At 50.6% G+C, this 13,337-nt stretch overlaps 1 protein-coding gene across 4 annotated transcripts in view; it reads left to right on the top strand.

Moving 5' to 3' along the window:
* GPR156 (G protein-coupled receptor 156) overlaps positions 1 to 12,777 on the top strand; it is an 86,023-nt gene extending 73,246 nt beyond the window's left edge. For all 4 annotated transcript variants that reach the window (XM_046657829.1, XM_046657828.1, XM_046657830.1 and 1 more), the window contains 2 exons: positions 5,202 to 5,360; positions 9,678 to 12,777. In XM_046657829.1, the coding sequence (XP_046513785.1) occupies positions 5,202 to 5,360; positions 9,678 to 11,003 (1,485 nt within the window). In that variant the 3' untranslated portion in view covers positions 11,004 to 12,777. The remainder of the gene's footprint in view (positions 1 to 5,201; positions 5,361 to 9,677) is intronic.
* Positions 12,778 to 13,337: the final 560 nt, after the last annotated feature.

The following is a 13,337-nucleotide window of genomic DNA, read 5'->3' as shown; positions in this document are numbered from 1 at the left end:
AAGGGGAAGGAATCCACAGGCTCTGAAAGGAACGTGATGTGAAATTATTCCTCTTATGCCCGTGGGTAGCACTGAGCCACGTGGGGCTGAGTTAATGAACTTGGCATTAAGCACTTTCCCTGTCTCCCTTCTAGTTCTCTTTTTCCTCCCCCTGATGCCTCCCTCGTGTCACGACTCTCTCCAGACCCCATCCTGATTCCCATGGCAGCTTCCGGTTGACTGTGAATGGCTTCTCCATGAGGGCGCTAACCAATCATTAAAGTGTTGGCAGATGGAAGGTTACGGTGTATTTATAACAGGGAAGGGTGCCCTCTGGGGCATGATGGTGTGACAGAGTCACAGGCCCTTTACTCTTCTTCCCTTTCATAAATTCTCATTAAAATATTCAACAGAATAAACAAACATGGAAAATCTGTAGCAGCAGTACTAAAAACCAAGGATAGGTATTGCCTCTGTGCCAGAAAGTAGGGGAATTTTTGCTAAATCTTAATGTTATGAGAACTAGATTGAAGGAGGCCATAGACAGCTGAGGCTTCTTGCCTGGGATGTAGCAGAAACAGGCTATGAGAAGCAAGGTCTGTTCCTCCTGGGAGATGGGGAAAGGGGGGTGGGGAGGGGCCTTTTGGGAAGCCCACCCCTTAGGCTTGTGTCCGACATTGTTGATTGGTAACCCAGCCACTCATTGCCAACCCCTTTCTTCCTTGCTCACCTCCTCTATATAGGCTGAAGTTGCTTAACACTTGCTTTGCCAGCCTCCCTTATAGCTGGGGGTGCCCATGCAACACAGTTCTCAGCACTAAAGGTTTTCTCAGAGGCGTCTGAGAAAGCTTTTGCTTTCCTGAAAAAGCTGTAGGTGTGGCTGGCATGACTTCTACTTTCTTCCTACCTTGAATGTTTGTGATGCCTGGAGCTATGGCAGCCATTTTGCCAAGAGAGTGTATTTACTATAGTAGGAAACTAGAGCTCGTCCCATATGACACTATAAATTCAGGGGGAAAGGACCTGTGAAGAGATTCTGCAGTTCACAAGAAGAGGACCACAAGCTTCTGAAGATCTGGAGAAGCTGCCTTCCTCTGAAGTGAAATAGAGGTTTTTAGAACACAGCTAATTTGTCTTGTCAGTGACTTAAAGGATATTGCCTCTCTTCAACTAAAGCAAGCCATCATGAAAGGGACAGAATCTTGGATCATGAAATATGGAATAAGGATGAAAAATATCGTGTTGAATTTAAAACCCCAATAGAAGCATTGAATAGGCATTTGGATATGGCAAAATACTGAATTACTAAATTAATTTTAGGAAATGGGAAACAAGGAGACAGATAAAAAATGAGAGACTAGATAAGAAAACATGGAGAACACACCTAGGGATGCAATTTGGAGCTGAAAGACAACAAAATAATTTGAGGCTGAAGTAATCACCAAGGAACAAGTAGAGGAGAGCCTTCCTGATCTCAAACAAGACCGCCATCGGAAAATTGAGTGAATCAGCAACCTCCATGATGTGGCCCTGCTTATGTCTCCTCTCTCCACACTCACCTCTGTCCCTCTTGCATCCTAAGCCTCAGACACAAGACTTCTACTCTCCTTGGTGGTTGAATCCTCAGCCCTATGACAGTACTGATATCTAGGTACACACCCGTCTATACTCAGCCATAAAATACAGGAGGAAGTTCCCCTTGGAATCTGACTCCCTGGTTTGAACTAAGCAACAAGCACTTGATTTGTTGAGGTGGAGCAGAAATGGAATTTTTAGGGCCTGTGGTGGGAGGGGTTTAAGAAAGCAAAGGCACAGATGCCTTAAGGGCAGCTAGGCAGCGCTAGAGAGCTGGGTGGAATGGATGACGTTACTCAAGAGGCCAGTGGACCAAGTAGCATTCTACACAGGCCCTCAGCAGATGCCTGAGTGTTTCTGCCAAATACTGAGGTCATCACCAGCAATGAGCCAGCCTCTGCTTTTGTGACCTGATGTGACCCATCCCCACACCCTCCTCCCCCTTCCCTCCCTCCACCTCTGAGAGGCAGGTGGGTCCTGAGGAGAACATTGTTTTCTCCTCTAAATCCCCAGTGTTTCATCTGCTCCTCCATGAAGGTCCTTACGACCTTCTACTCTGCCTTTTAGTTATCTATATATGTCCCAGTGTCCCTACTGGACAGATGAGCTTTTTAAAGGAAAGCTGCCTTCATTTGTTCATGTGTCCATCCATCCATTTATTCACTCTGGGAACGTGCAGTTAACACATGGCTCCACCTCTAGGTTCAGTTGGGAACAAACATGAAAGGAATTGTAAACTTGTGTTAAGTATTTGAGGAAGGCATGTTACATGATGCTGAGGAAGGGGTGCCCCAACCTGTCAGGGAACTTAATGACGCCTTCTCAGAAAATGGGGTATTTGGGCCCAGTCTTGAAGGAGGAGTAAGAGTTGATTGAGCAAGTTGGGGAAGGGCAGTGGGTGGCATTTCGGATGAGGGAGCTCCATGACCAGAGGCAGAGGAATGTGACAGAGAATGCAGTATATTTGGAGCACAGAAGTCTTTGCTCTTTTTGAAGCACAAATTGAAACAAGGGGAGTGTGGCAGGAGGTAAGAGAGACCCATAGGGTGAACTTCTGAAGGCCCTGCTGTATCCTGTGAAGGATTTGGGATTTAATCCCCCGTATGAGTCTCCTATTGCTGCTATAGCAAATTACCACAAAATTAGTGGTTTAAAACAATACACATTTATTATCTCATAGTTCTGGAGGTCAGAAATCTGAAATGGGTCTTATTTGTCTAAAATCAAGGCGTCAGTAGGTCTGCATTCCTTCTGGAAGCTCTAGGGGAAAATTCGTTCCCACGCTTTTTCCAGCTTCTAGAGGCCACCTGCATTCTTTGACTCGTGGCCCCTTCCTCCATCTTCAGAGACAGCAGTGTGGCATCTTCAAATCTCTCTTTCTGACCTCCATTTCCATTGTCACATCTCCTTTCCTAACCCTGACACTCCAGCGTCCCTCTTATACTCTTGTGATTACATTGGACCCACCTGGATAATCCAGCATCCTCTCCCCACGGCAGAATCCTTAACTCAACCACATTTACAAAATCTCTTTTGCCATGTAAGGTAACGTATTCATAAGTTCCAGGGGTTAGGAGGGGAACATCTTTGGGGAGCCATTATTCAGCCTGCTATACCCACATAGCCCAGAGGCTGAGAAAACAAGAATATGCCTGTCCTTCTGGAGGAAGGGCCATGGAGAGGTCCTGACTTGGTGATGTGAGGGTCATTTATAGCCATCTTCCAGAAAGCCTGAAGGGTCAAGTCTTAAGGACCTGGATCTTCACAAATGGGGATCTATGTGGGGAAGGAGATTTAGTGACGGGGCACCACCTGGCTCCACCCGGCCAGCTGAGGGTGAGACAGACCAACAGCCCTGGAGGTGCCCTTTTCACCAGTGTCGAGCAGTTCCTCCAGCAGCCCTGCAGAGACGGCTCGGACTGGGGGCTCCAGGAGAGAAAGGAAAAGCTCTACTGCTAAGGAAATGAGGGGGCCCCGAAGGGAGCAGAGATTCTGCCACACTGCCAGGGTCAGTGGTGGGAGAATAACACCGGAAGGTCTCCTCCCTCCGCCCAAGGCCATAGAGTGGCCCTGCAGTGCCAGGCTCCAATAACTCCTGAGTAGGGCGGTGAGCGGACAGTACCCTAGGGAGAGGGCCTTCGAGAAGGGTGTCTGAGACCTGGCTTGACCTAGCACAGCTCACACAGACTCCCAATACCACAGACGACTCATGCTGAGTCAACAGAGGACCTGAGAGGACTTGGGTGAGACTGTGGTGTTGAAATTGATGGCAGGATTTAGAATCCTGTCTGAGATTCACCAAGTTTGGGTTACACTCCATAGTCAAAGCTTAACGGATGTTTGAGGAGTGAGCAAAGAAATCCCAGGATCCCTGTGAGGCTCTCCCCAGACACCTCAGCAGCATGTCTCTAGAGCTGAGGCGCCAGAGGGCACATCACGGGACTCTTTTTTAAAGATTTTAGTTTTCCTGTTTCTCCCCAAAGCCCCCTGGTACATAGTTGTGTATTTTTAGTTGTGGGTCCTTCCAGTTGTGGTATGTGGGACACCACCTCAGCATGGCTGGATGAGCAGTGCCACTTCTGCGCCCGGGATCTGAACCAGCGAAACCCTGGGTCGCCGAAGCGGAGCGCGCGAACCCAACCACGCGGCCACGGGGCCGGCCCCACTAGGACTCTTAATTATGAGAATTTCTGAGGGAAAAAGAGAAGCCTCCGGCACTGTGGCCTCCCTGGCATTCACGTCATTGGCGCTCACCACATAGAGACAGTGTCCCAAAGGCTCAGGAGCATGCCCTTTTTGTGAATGTCCTACGTTCAGGTCCATCCCTGTTCAACTAAACCAGCCCGTGCTTCCACAGATTGTTCCTCAAAACCAGTTTCTCCTGAAAAGCTTTCCCTAGGACCCCCACAGCCAACAGCCTCTCTCCTTGTCAGCCGCATGAGGACATGCGGTGTGGCACAGTGCCCTGCTCACAGCTGCGGCCCTGCTGCTAACCGCTGTGTGGCCTAGACGAGTCGTACTCCTCCTGAGCCTTTCCTCATTCGTCAGGAAAAAGGACGGTCAGATCTCAGACTGAGTGTCATATCATTTGTATTGACAATCGCGGTTTCCTCTCTGTCTGAGTCTTGATCACTGGTTGGGGTCAGAAGTGCCCCAGCAAGGAACTGGGTTTTCAGTAGCAGTAAGCACACCATTACTCAACAAATGAGAATAATTAAGAACAGCTACATGCAACTAAAAGGAGTTTCATTGGAATCATCCTGTACAGGGTTTAGATTACTTAACCCTGTGATAGCTCCTAAACTCTTGCTTGCGAACGTGTCTCTGGAAATATCCGTCAACGCTGGTTTTCTTTCACCAGGCCAGCAACGGGTGGGTGGATGGGTCAAGCTAAGATTGTTCTATTTCATCTACCTGTCATCTTCTTCCTTTGCCATTTTTTAAACTACAGAAGCTTGACATTCTCTATCCGTTCTGTCCTTACTCTCTATGGAACTTTCCAGAGTAAAGTACATTTTAAGGAAAGAATAGTTTGTACATAAGTGTGTCTGTGACACTGTCATTCCTTGATGTTTTTGAGGAAGAGTGAGAGAATGTGGTTCTGGGTGTGTAATTAAATGAATAACATGTGTTCTTTTATCTAACAGCTGAAGCAATGGAAGGCATTTGAAGAGGAAAACCAAACAATTAGACGCATGGCCAAATATTTCAGCACTCCCAGCAAGGGCTTCCATACCCAGTATGGAGAGGAGCAGAATTGCCACGCGAGAGGAGAGAAAGACTCCATGGAAGAACTCCTCACAGAAGTAAGCAAGACCCCGCCTGGATCCTCTGTAAAGAAGAACTCCAGTCACGCACTGGTGGGCCCCAGATGTCTCATTGCTAACATTCTTTCTTCCCCTCCCGTTCCTCCCCTCCCACTCCGTTAGCAGCAAGCAAAACCTCCACATCTCCCCAGTGACCCTCCACGGCTCACTCTCACCCACTTCATTCATTCACTGAGCAGTTGTGTGTCAGGCATTGTGCTAAGTGCTGATGAACAAAACAAATACAGTCCCTGCCCTCATGGAGCTCACAGCCTAGTGGAGGAAATAGATATGATCAAGTAAACATATAATTATAAATTGTGATAAGAATTATGAAGGAAGAAATCAGAGTGGTAAGAGAGCACAATGGGTGGCAAGGGCAAGGGAATCTAATTTAGAGTGCTCAGAAAAGACTCTGAGCTAAGAGCTGAAGGTTAAGTACAAGTTGGCCAGGCAAAGAGTGCAGGGAAAAGCATTCCAAGCAGGGGGAACAGCATTGTAAAGGCCCTGAGAAGTGGTGGATGCTAGCTGCTTCTATATGATACATTCTTTCTTTACCCAGAGTAGTACCCTCATTTCCAAGATCTTATGGGCCCCTTACTGTCTTTCCCAGGTTCTAACTAGAAATCTCAATCAACCTACCAACTCCAAAAGTCAAGAAGTACTAAAGATGGAGAGGAGGACTGAGTGGGGCCTCTGAATATAATAGCAGCACCAAGGGAGGACCAGGCCACCCCCAGCCCTTCTTTCTTCTGTTCTTGAGCCAGATTTGGCACCTCTCCCAGAACTGGGCAGTGTGATGTGGGCTTGAAGGAAGCACGTGGAAAAGCCTGAGGCTGCGCTGCCTCAGAAAGGAGGCACAGGGCCCAGAGGAATTAGTCAGTTTTTTCACACTCACTAAATTCTATTCCATATTTTTTTTCAGGACAGAACAGACCTGAGTAGATGCTGTTTGGGAAACTATGCTTCTTTGTAATGGGACTGACACCTGGGTAGCAATAGTTTCTGTGTGAGAGGGTGGTGTGATGGGAACCCAAGAAATACAACCAAGGAGGGGACTAACCTCCCCAGACACCCACTGTCCATGGCCCTCTAGTCTCTCACGCATACCCTCACTTCTGGACCCTTTTTATCCATCACAGTAGTACTTCTTCCGTTTCTCTACTGTTTATAAAGCATCCAGGACCTTCTTCCAAAGCCAGATTTTTTCCCACCTGGCAAGGGAGTAGCATTGCCTTTGATACGCTGTGATGTCTTCAAAGAAGCATCTTTTTCAGCTGAACAGAAGGCCAGAAACTTGGCGAGAACAACCAGGATGGTTTTCATTCACAATCAGCTAATGTTGGAACAGCCAAGTGGCCTGACTCTTTAGCCTTATGGTAATTTGTGACGTGCTTTTTGTACTTCTGCCATGCTACCCCGTTTCCCACGCAGTGACGGCATCTGCTCCATCCAGAAAGAGGCCTTGAGTCTGCCGAGGAAGGGACCTAACAGGGAGCTGCATAGGCAGGAAAATGCCGGCCTTCTCCTGCAGCAGCCGACACCTGGAACATCTTTCCCAGAAAAGGCCTGAGGACCCGCAGCCGTCCCAGGGCCCCGTGGCAGGCCTCGGGAGCTTCCAGTATCTGAATCCCAGCTTCGGCACTGCCCGGTAGATAAACACCAGCATCTCCCCTACCTTCATAGCTGCACGGACCCGGACTCCAGCTTCTCGGTTGCAGTTCCCTCCCGCGCGGCCCCCTCGGCTGCCTGGTGTCCTCTTCTTACTTTCCCATGATCTGGGCAGTCCATCTTCTCGTTCTTGCCTCCCTTGCTGCTATGGCTGGGGATCCCCCAGAGGCTTTTGGGGGCAGCATCCATCAGTGACTTCCCAGGCTGTGTGAAGGCCAGCAGATCGAACCTCCCCCGAGCTTGAAGAACCTCCTTCTGCACACCACAGCGGAGGAAACTCACCTCTGCGTTACTTTCCTTCCTTGAACTGTGCAAACAAGAGGGCGATTCCATTTCTCCTTATGGCCTGCACCTCACGAAACATGCCTGTGGACGTTTCATTTCCCCAGATGTGCCAAAAGTAATAATTAACAAGCTCATTTAAATGCAGCTGTCATGGGAGGTCAGATTTTGGTTTCACGCTGGCCGTGCCTCACGCCAGGCATGTTATTAGCATGTAGTCACGGCGAAAACAGTCTCACTTCCTTTTCGGAAAGAAGGGAAATTTACTGTTTAGGCTGACGTTTCTAAATCTGTCATCAGCCAGCTTCAGATGTTTGGTTTGCTGGGAGAAGAGTGTTCTTCCCAACTCAGTGTTTATCCTGTTTTCCTACACTCAAAGGAATTTGTGGATGAGGCACAAAAAGGCAGCACTCAGTGTTCACTTGCTGGGGTGGTTGTCATTTGCTGGTGGCTTCCTCCTAACTCTGTGAGGCAGCAGAGGCCTCCTGAAGCCAGTGTGAGAGTGTGCAGGGTACGCTTCAGGAGGAGGGGCTGGAGAGGAGGAAAAGGGCTGGGGTCCCTCCTGTGCAGCCAGCACAGTCACCCCTATGGGATCCCCAAAGAGATACTGGGCACCACCCAGATATCGTGAAGAGCTGGGATGCATGCCTCCATGTTACTCAATCCTCTGCCCCAGAGAGTCCTTGAGTCATCTCTGCGCCCCAGCAACGCCCAGACCTTACTCTCTGCGGGTGAGGAAGAGGGGGGATGGGTGGGCCGGTGCTCAGCGGCAAGTCCCTTCTGCTGGTTCACTAGTAACTCAGTGGTCCTGGACTCTCTCCTGAGGATAAAAGAACTAGACGAAACCAGGATGAAACTGGGAGTACCAATAATCAGAAAAATCACCTTCCTGCTTATAAATCGGAAGCAGTGGATGTGCCTTGGAGTTGCTGCCAGAAGACTCGTGCTGGACTGGTTTATTCAAGTTACTGCTCACTTACAGGGTCACTTCTGGGCAATGCTCCCATATTACCTTGAAAAGAAACCGCAGGGTCAGTCCATAGGTGACTTGTATCAGGTATCCTGAAGATGGGAGACATCCTTTTATTTCTAGGGCATCGTAAATGGACATCCACATGCTCATGCTCAGCTTCTAAAGAGGATGGCAACAAAGAGGCAGCATGCTGGTTTTCGGACAAGCGCTTCCTAGAACACGATGCTGTATTGTACCTTCCCAAACCCTCGACTCCGTGCCGTCTACCCCGAGACCATCGGTTCCCCTCCCTGCCCCACTGCCTTTGAGCAGCAGAAATTTCAGAAGGTGGACATAAGGTCTGGGCTCGAGAATCAGCAGCTATATCACTGTATCAGCTGTATCAGAGGATGCTCAGGGCACACCCACCACCAATCCTCCTCCGCCTTCATGCCCCATGATCTTGCAGTTAGAACAGGTACACCTCTGCACCTCTCATCTGCCTGCCCTCCCGGGCACAGCCTGTTTATCAGCTAACAGCCATGTAGCAGGTAGGCAGCTCAGTAGCAGAACTGCCCCCGCCTCATTCATCTTCTGGGCTCCAGTTCAGATCTCCTGATTCAAGCGATCAGGGACTTAGTGCCAACGACCCTATTTTTTTGGAAAAAAAAAAAAAACAAAACTTCTCTAGTAATTCTGGTGCCTGTGCTTCTTTAGGAGATATTGACAGCTGATAGTGCCGCATGGTAGCTTTGGCCTCCCAACCCCGGATCCAGCTGAGGGAGGTGATAACACCAACCTGAGGTTCTCGTTGGCCCCCCTCGCTCCAGTCTTATCCCTTCAGCCCAGGAGTCTCCATCCTTCTCTCTCTTTTTTCCCATTTTCTAGTTTGTTTAGCAAGAGGCAAAATGCTTGTTTCCCCATTCATTCATCCCCTTGAGATGTGCCTCAGATTCATCTGTATTTTGCAAAAGTGTGATAAACCCAGAGTTGGGCCATCCCAAACTTTATTCAGCGTGGGGTCCTGTGGAGTGACCTGGCTCTGGCAGTTCTGAGGGAAGGTGAGAGGGTGCTGTGGCAGCCAGCCTGCAGCCGTACGAGCCTCCTCTGACTTCCCTTCTCAGTGCCACACAGTCTGGGGACCTAGCTGGCAGGGACTAAGATCATCCCACAATAAATCATGGTTATCCTCTAGTGAGTGCCATGTGTCAGTTATCGTGCTACACGCTTTACTTGCATCAACTCATTTCACATCATGGAGGCACCTCCTTGGAGCCTAAGATCCCCAGTAGTACGCGGAGGAACGGGGAGTTAAACCAAAGTCTTCTGAGGCCACACTTTCTCCACCACAGGAGACAGTGTGAAAACCCTCAGCAGCATCTTTTATTAATGGTTTTGCTTTTATTTTACAGAAAAATGCTATGATTGAAAGTCTGCAGGAACAAGTCAACAACGCCAAAGAGAAGCTCATGAGGCTGATGTCAGCTGAGTGCACCTCTGACCTCCCAGAGTGGGCTGGCCCGCCTGCCTCTTCCCACAGCGAGGACATCCTGGCTGCGGCCTCCGCCCACAGCCGGGCAGCCCCAGGGCCTTCAGAATGCCTCTCTGACTCTCAGAATGATGCCAGTGTGGCCGCTCAGGACTCCCAGAGTACCTCAGTGCCCTCCTCCAGTGTGCAAAGCCTGGGGGGGCCTGGGAAGGAAGCCACCCCCGCCCCAGGGCAGGAGAACATTTCTTACTTGAAAGACTTTTCTGATCATTTAAATTTGGGCTGCAGCCAGAAGCCGCAGGCTGAGCAAAGCCAGGGTATAGAAAGAAGAGACGGGGTGCCCATGGCCCCCCACTGGAGTCTCACACCAGCTAGGGAAGGTCCTGTTCCCCAGAGACAGGGACAGCTAGGGAACTTAGAGGAGCCCCAAGAGCGGCTGTCCAGAGTCAATTCAGTGATCAGGGAGAAGCTTCGGGAAGTCTTACAAGACCTGGGCCTGGGCCCCGAGGCTCCCCTCCCCTCTTCCGCATCTTGCCCCCAGCAGCCCTGCTCTCCCCAGAAGATGCCCCTCTCCAAGGAGCTGGGCTTCAGCCCATACATGGTGAGGAGAAGGCGGGCAGTACAGCGAGCTCGCTCATACTTCCTGGGCTCTGCACCCTCCTCTGCGGGGCATCGGGCAAATAGGACTGTTTCTGGGCCTCACAGTGGGCTAAATGTGCAGGAGTCCAGCCCCTACCTGCACTCCCAGACTGCTCATTCCAGGATACCAAGACCCTCTTCCAGGAAGCCTTTACTCCTCCCAGATCCTCAAGGCAAGCCGGGCACCCTGGAGGGCAACAAACTAAGCCAGCCAGAGTGCCCAGGGGCGGGAGGGAGCCGTGTAGCCTTTCCACACCAGGCTTCTGGTTCCAGCCAGGCACCATGTCCCGTTCCCCGACACCTATCCAGAGCGTTACCAGACCTGCCTGAACAGTGGCAGCTGCAGCCCCCGGGGTCCCCAGGCTGTCCCTCCCTGTCTTCTCCGTGCAACTACCTTGACACCGAGTCCAGCAGCTCAGACGAGTTCTTCTGCCGCTGCCACCGGCCCTACTGTGAAATCTGCTTTGAGAGCTCCTCTGATTCCAGTGACAGTGGCTCGTCAGACACCGACCTTGAGCCTGCTGGCAGGCTGGCTTCCTGGGAAAAGCTGTGGGCCCGCTCGAAGCCTATCGTGAACTTCAAAGATGACTTGAAACCCACACTGGTGTGAAAAGCAGCAGAGCAGGCTGGATATAGAGGTCAGTCCAGGACAAGCTGTACCAAGGCCTGTGGCCTTCGGGGAACAGACTGGTGCCCTGCGTTTGACCAACCCTTACCGTGTTCCAGCTGTGCTCGCTTGAGCACTGTGTTGCCCTGAGCACTTCTTGACCTATCAACAGAGGGGTTTTGCCTGTCTTGTTACTACCTCACAGCATTCCTGTAAAAGACTCCAGTTGCATGACCATAAAAGATACCCTTTGGATAAAAGGTACTGAATGAGCACAGAGGGTTTTCTGTCCAGGTCAGCCTGTATTTTACGAAACTCTTAATGTATACCAGAGGGATGGCTAGGTGGACAGACAGATCGAGAGATGGAAGGAAAATTTCTGCAGAACCAGAGTTGCGCACTGTGCCCCATCAAACTGGCCTTTTGGTGGATTGACCTGCTAGAAAGATGAGTCTCCTACATCCTTGAGGGTCCCTCTCTTGGCACGGGGTGGTTTTGTTTCTGCTGAAGGTTGTAAACAGCATCACCCCTAGGTTCCAGTTTCTGGCCAGACTCAGCTCAGAGACACCTCAACACTACCATTTGGTGTTCGTGTCTTTCCACCTTTATGGCTCCTCACCATCATCCCTGAGACTGTCGGATCTCCATGTGCCCACGGCCTACCCAGATCTCTCTCCTGGGCTCGATGACACTTGGGGCCCAGACTGTCTCCTGGTCCTGTGGCCCATCCCTTTGACTCTGCCAGCAGTGCCATTTTGTATTGTGGGGACACAGTCTCTGTTGGGGTAGGGAGGCCCTGTTGGTCAAGAGGTGCTTTTGGTGCCATTGGGGTTACATGACCACTGACGGCTACAAAAACCGGGAAATAGAAAATAAGGAACTAGAAAGGAAGAAATAGGGGAGAAGAAGGCAGGAAAGAAAACAGGTTTTTGAACATTTACTTGAATCTGGCGTGGTACCTGGCAATGTTCAATCTCAGTAATTCCTTATGACAACCCTGTGAAGTAGACACTCTCTTTCCCACTTTTACAGATGGGGAACATGAGGAATATGGGGAATGTGAGGGTTTGAGGACTGAGGTGACTTTCCCAACATCACGCCGCTAGCTAGTGGCCCATGTAGGACTTGCCCACAGCTCCTGGGACTCCCAAGTTGGCAGACTTCCCTGGGGACACATTTCACTCCTTCTGGGAGGGGCAAGCAGGCTTGGCAGACCAGCCAGTAGAGCAGGGGCAGTGTAGGAGAGCTGAGGGGCACTCAGCCTGCAGTCCAGGGTAACAAATCTGGGTTCCTTGCCTCCGGAAGCAGCCCTCCACTGCCTCACAGCCTCAGGGGCCCGCCCGCACCTCTCAGGGGAGCCAGGGAGGGGGGGAAGGATGAGTGACAGGACCTCATCTGCCGCCAGAGCCACAGGGAAAGCACAGCTGGGTCCACGTCACTTGTTGCTGAGCTGGTTGTTGTTTACAGGCCATCCCCTGCCACCTCCTCTGTGTGTGTGTCTGTGTGTGTACAGGTTTGTGTGCAGGAGTTTGGGCCTCATTAGATATGCTTGGAGGGGCCATTTGATTCCAAATGCCTCACAGAAGACTTATCATGGACTCTCGGGGGCTGCCGACACCTCATGAATCTCACACTGGACTGGGAGGCCCTCCCGGTAGCATAGCTTCTTCTATTGTTTAATTTTAAATGCAGATGTCGTAATTTATTCTGTGTGTGGGTTTGCAGTTTCTGCATGTGCTGTTCGTGTGCGGTCCAAGTGATGCCTTAATAAAAGAGAAATGGCTCCCAAGGCAAGTGTCTGCAGCAATTGTAGTCTCGTTGTGGCGGGGGGTGGGAGGGGAGCACAGAGAAGACTGAACCACCCACAGGAGTGGACACACAGCAGCTATCAAAGTTGCCACTGGCTGACCCTAGCTTCCAAGTGTGTCTTCTACAGAACTCCATTTACAACAGATTCTTCTGTGGTCTCCTTGTGCAGCTTCCTAGCAAGAAACACCTGCCCCAGTGGATAGAGGAAACTCGAGAGAGCCTTGACTCTTCCCACCCATTGGGCATCCTGTGGGTGGGCTCCTTTCCTCCCAGTGTGTCACCACCAGCAGCATCCCGTTCATTAATGTGGTCTGTGCACGCTCTAAACCTGGCAGTCCTTCTAGCCTTCTCACTCTCTCTGCTCCTCTACCCTCGGTCCCACCATCCCAGCCCTTCTACATCTCCATTCCTCTTCCATCCTAGAATTTCTTTTCCCTCTCAGTGCACCTTGTCAGTTACTCCTCCTTCAAGACTCAGGGGGAGCATGCATTCCCTCCTCGGCCTTTCCTGAACACCCCCAAATAAACT

This window comes from Equus quagga, chromosome 4 (assembly GCF_021613505.1).
Source record: "Equus quagga isolate Etosha38 chromosome 4, UCLA_HA_Equagga_1.0, whole genome shotgun sequence".
NCBI classification, from domain to species: domain Eukaryota; kingdom Metazoa; phylum Chordata; class Mammalia; order Perissodactyla; family Equidae; genus Equus; species Equus quagga.
The sequence above is the reverse complement of the archived record's forward strand: the minus strand, read 5'-3'. Positions and strand labels throughout refer to the sequence as shown.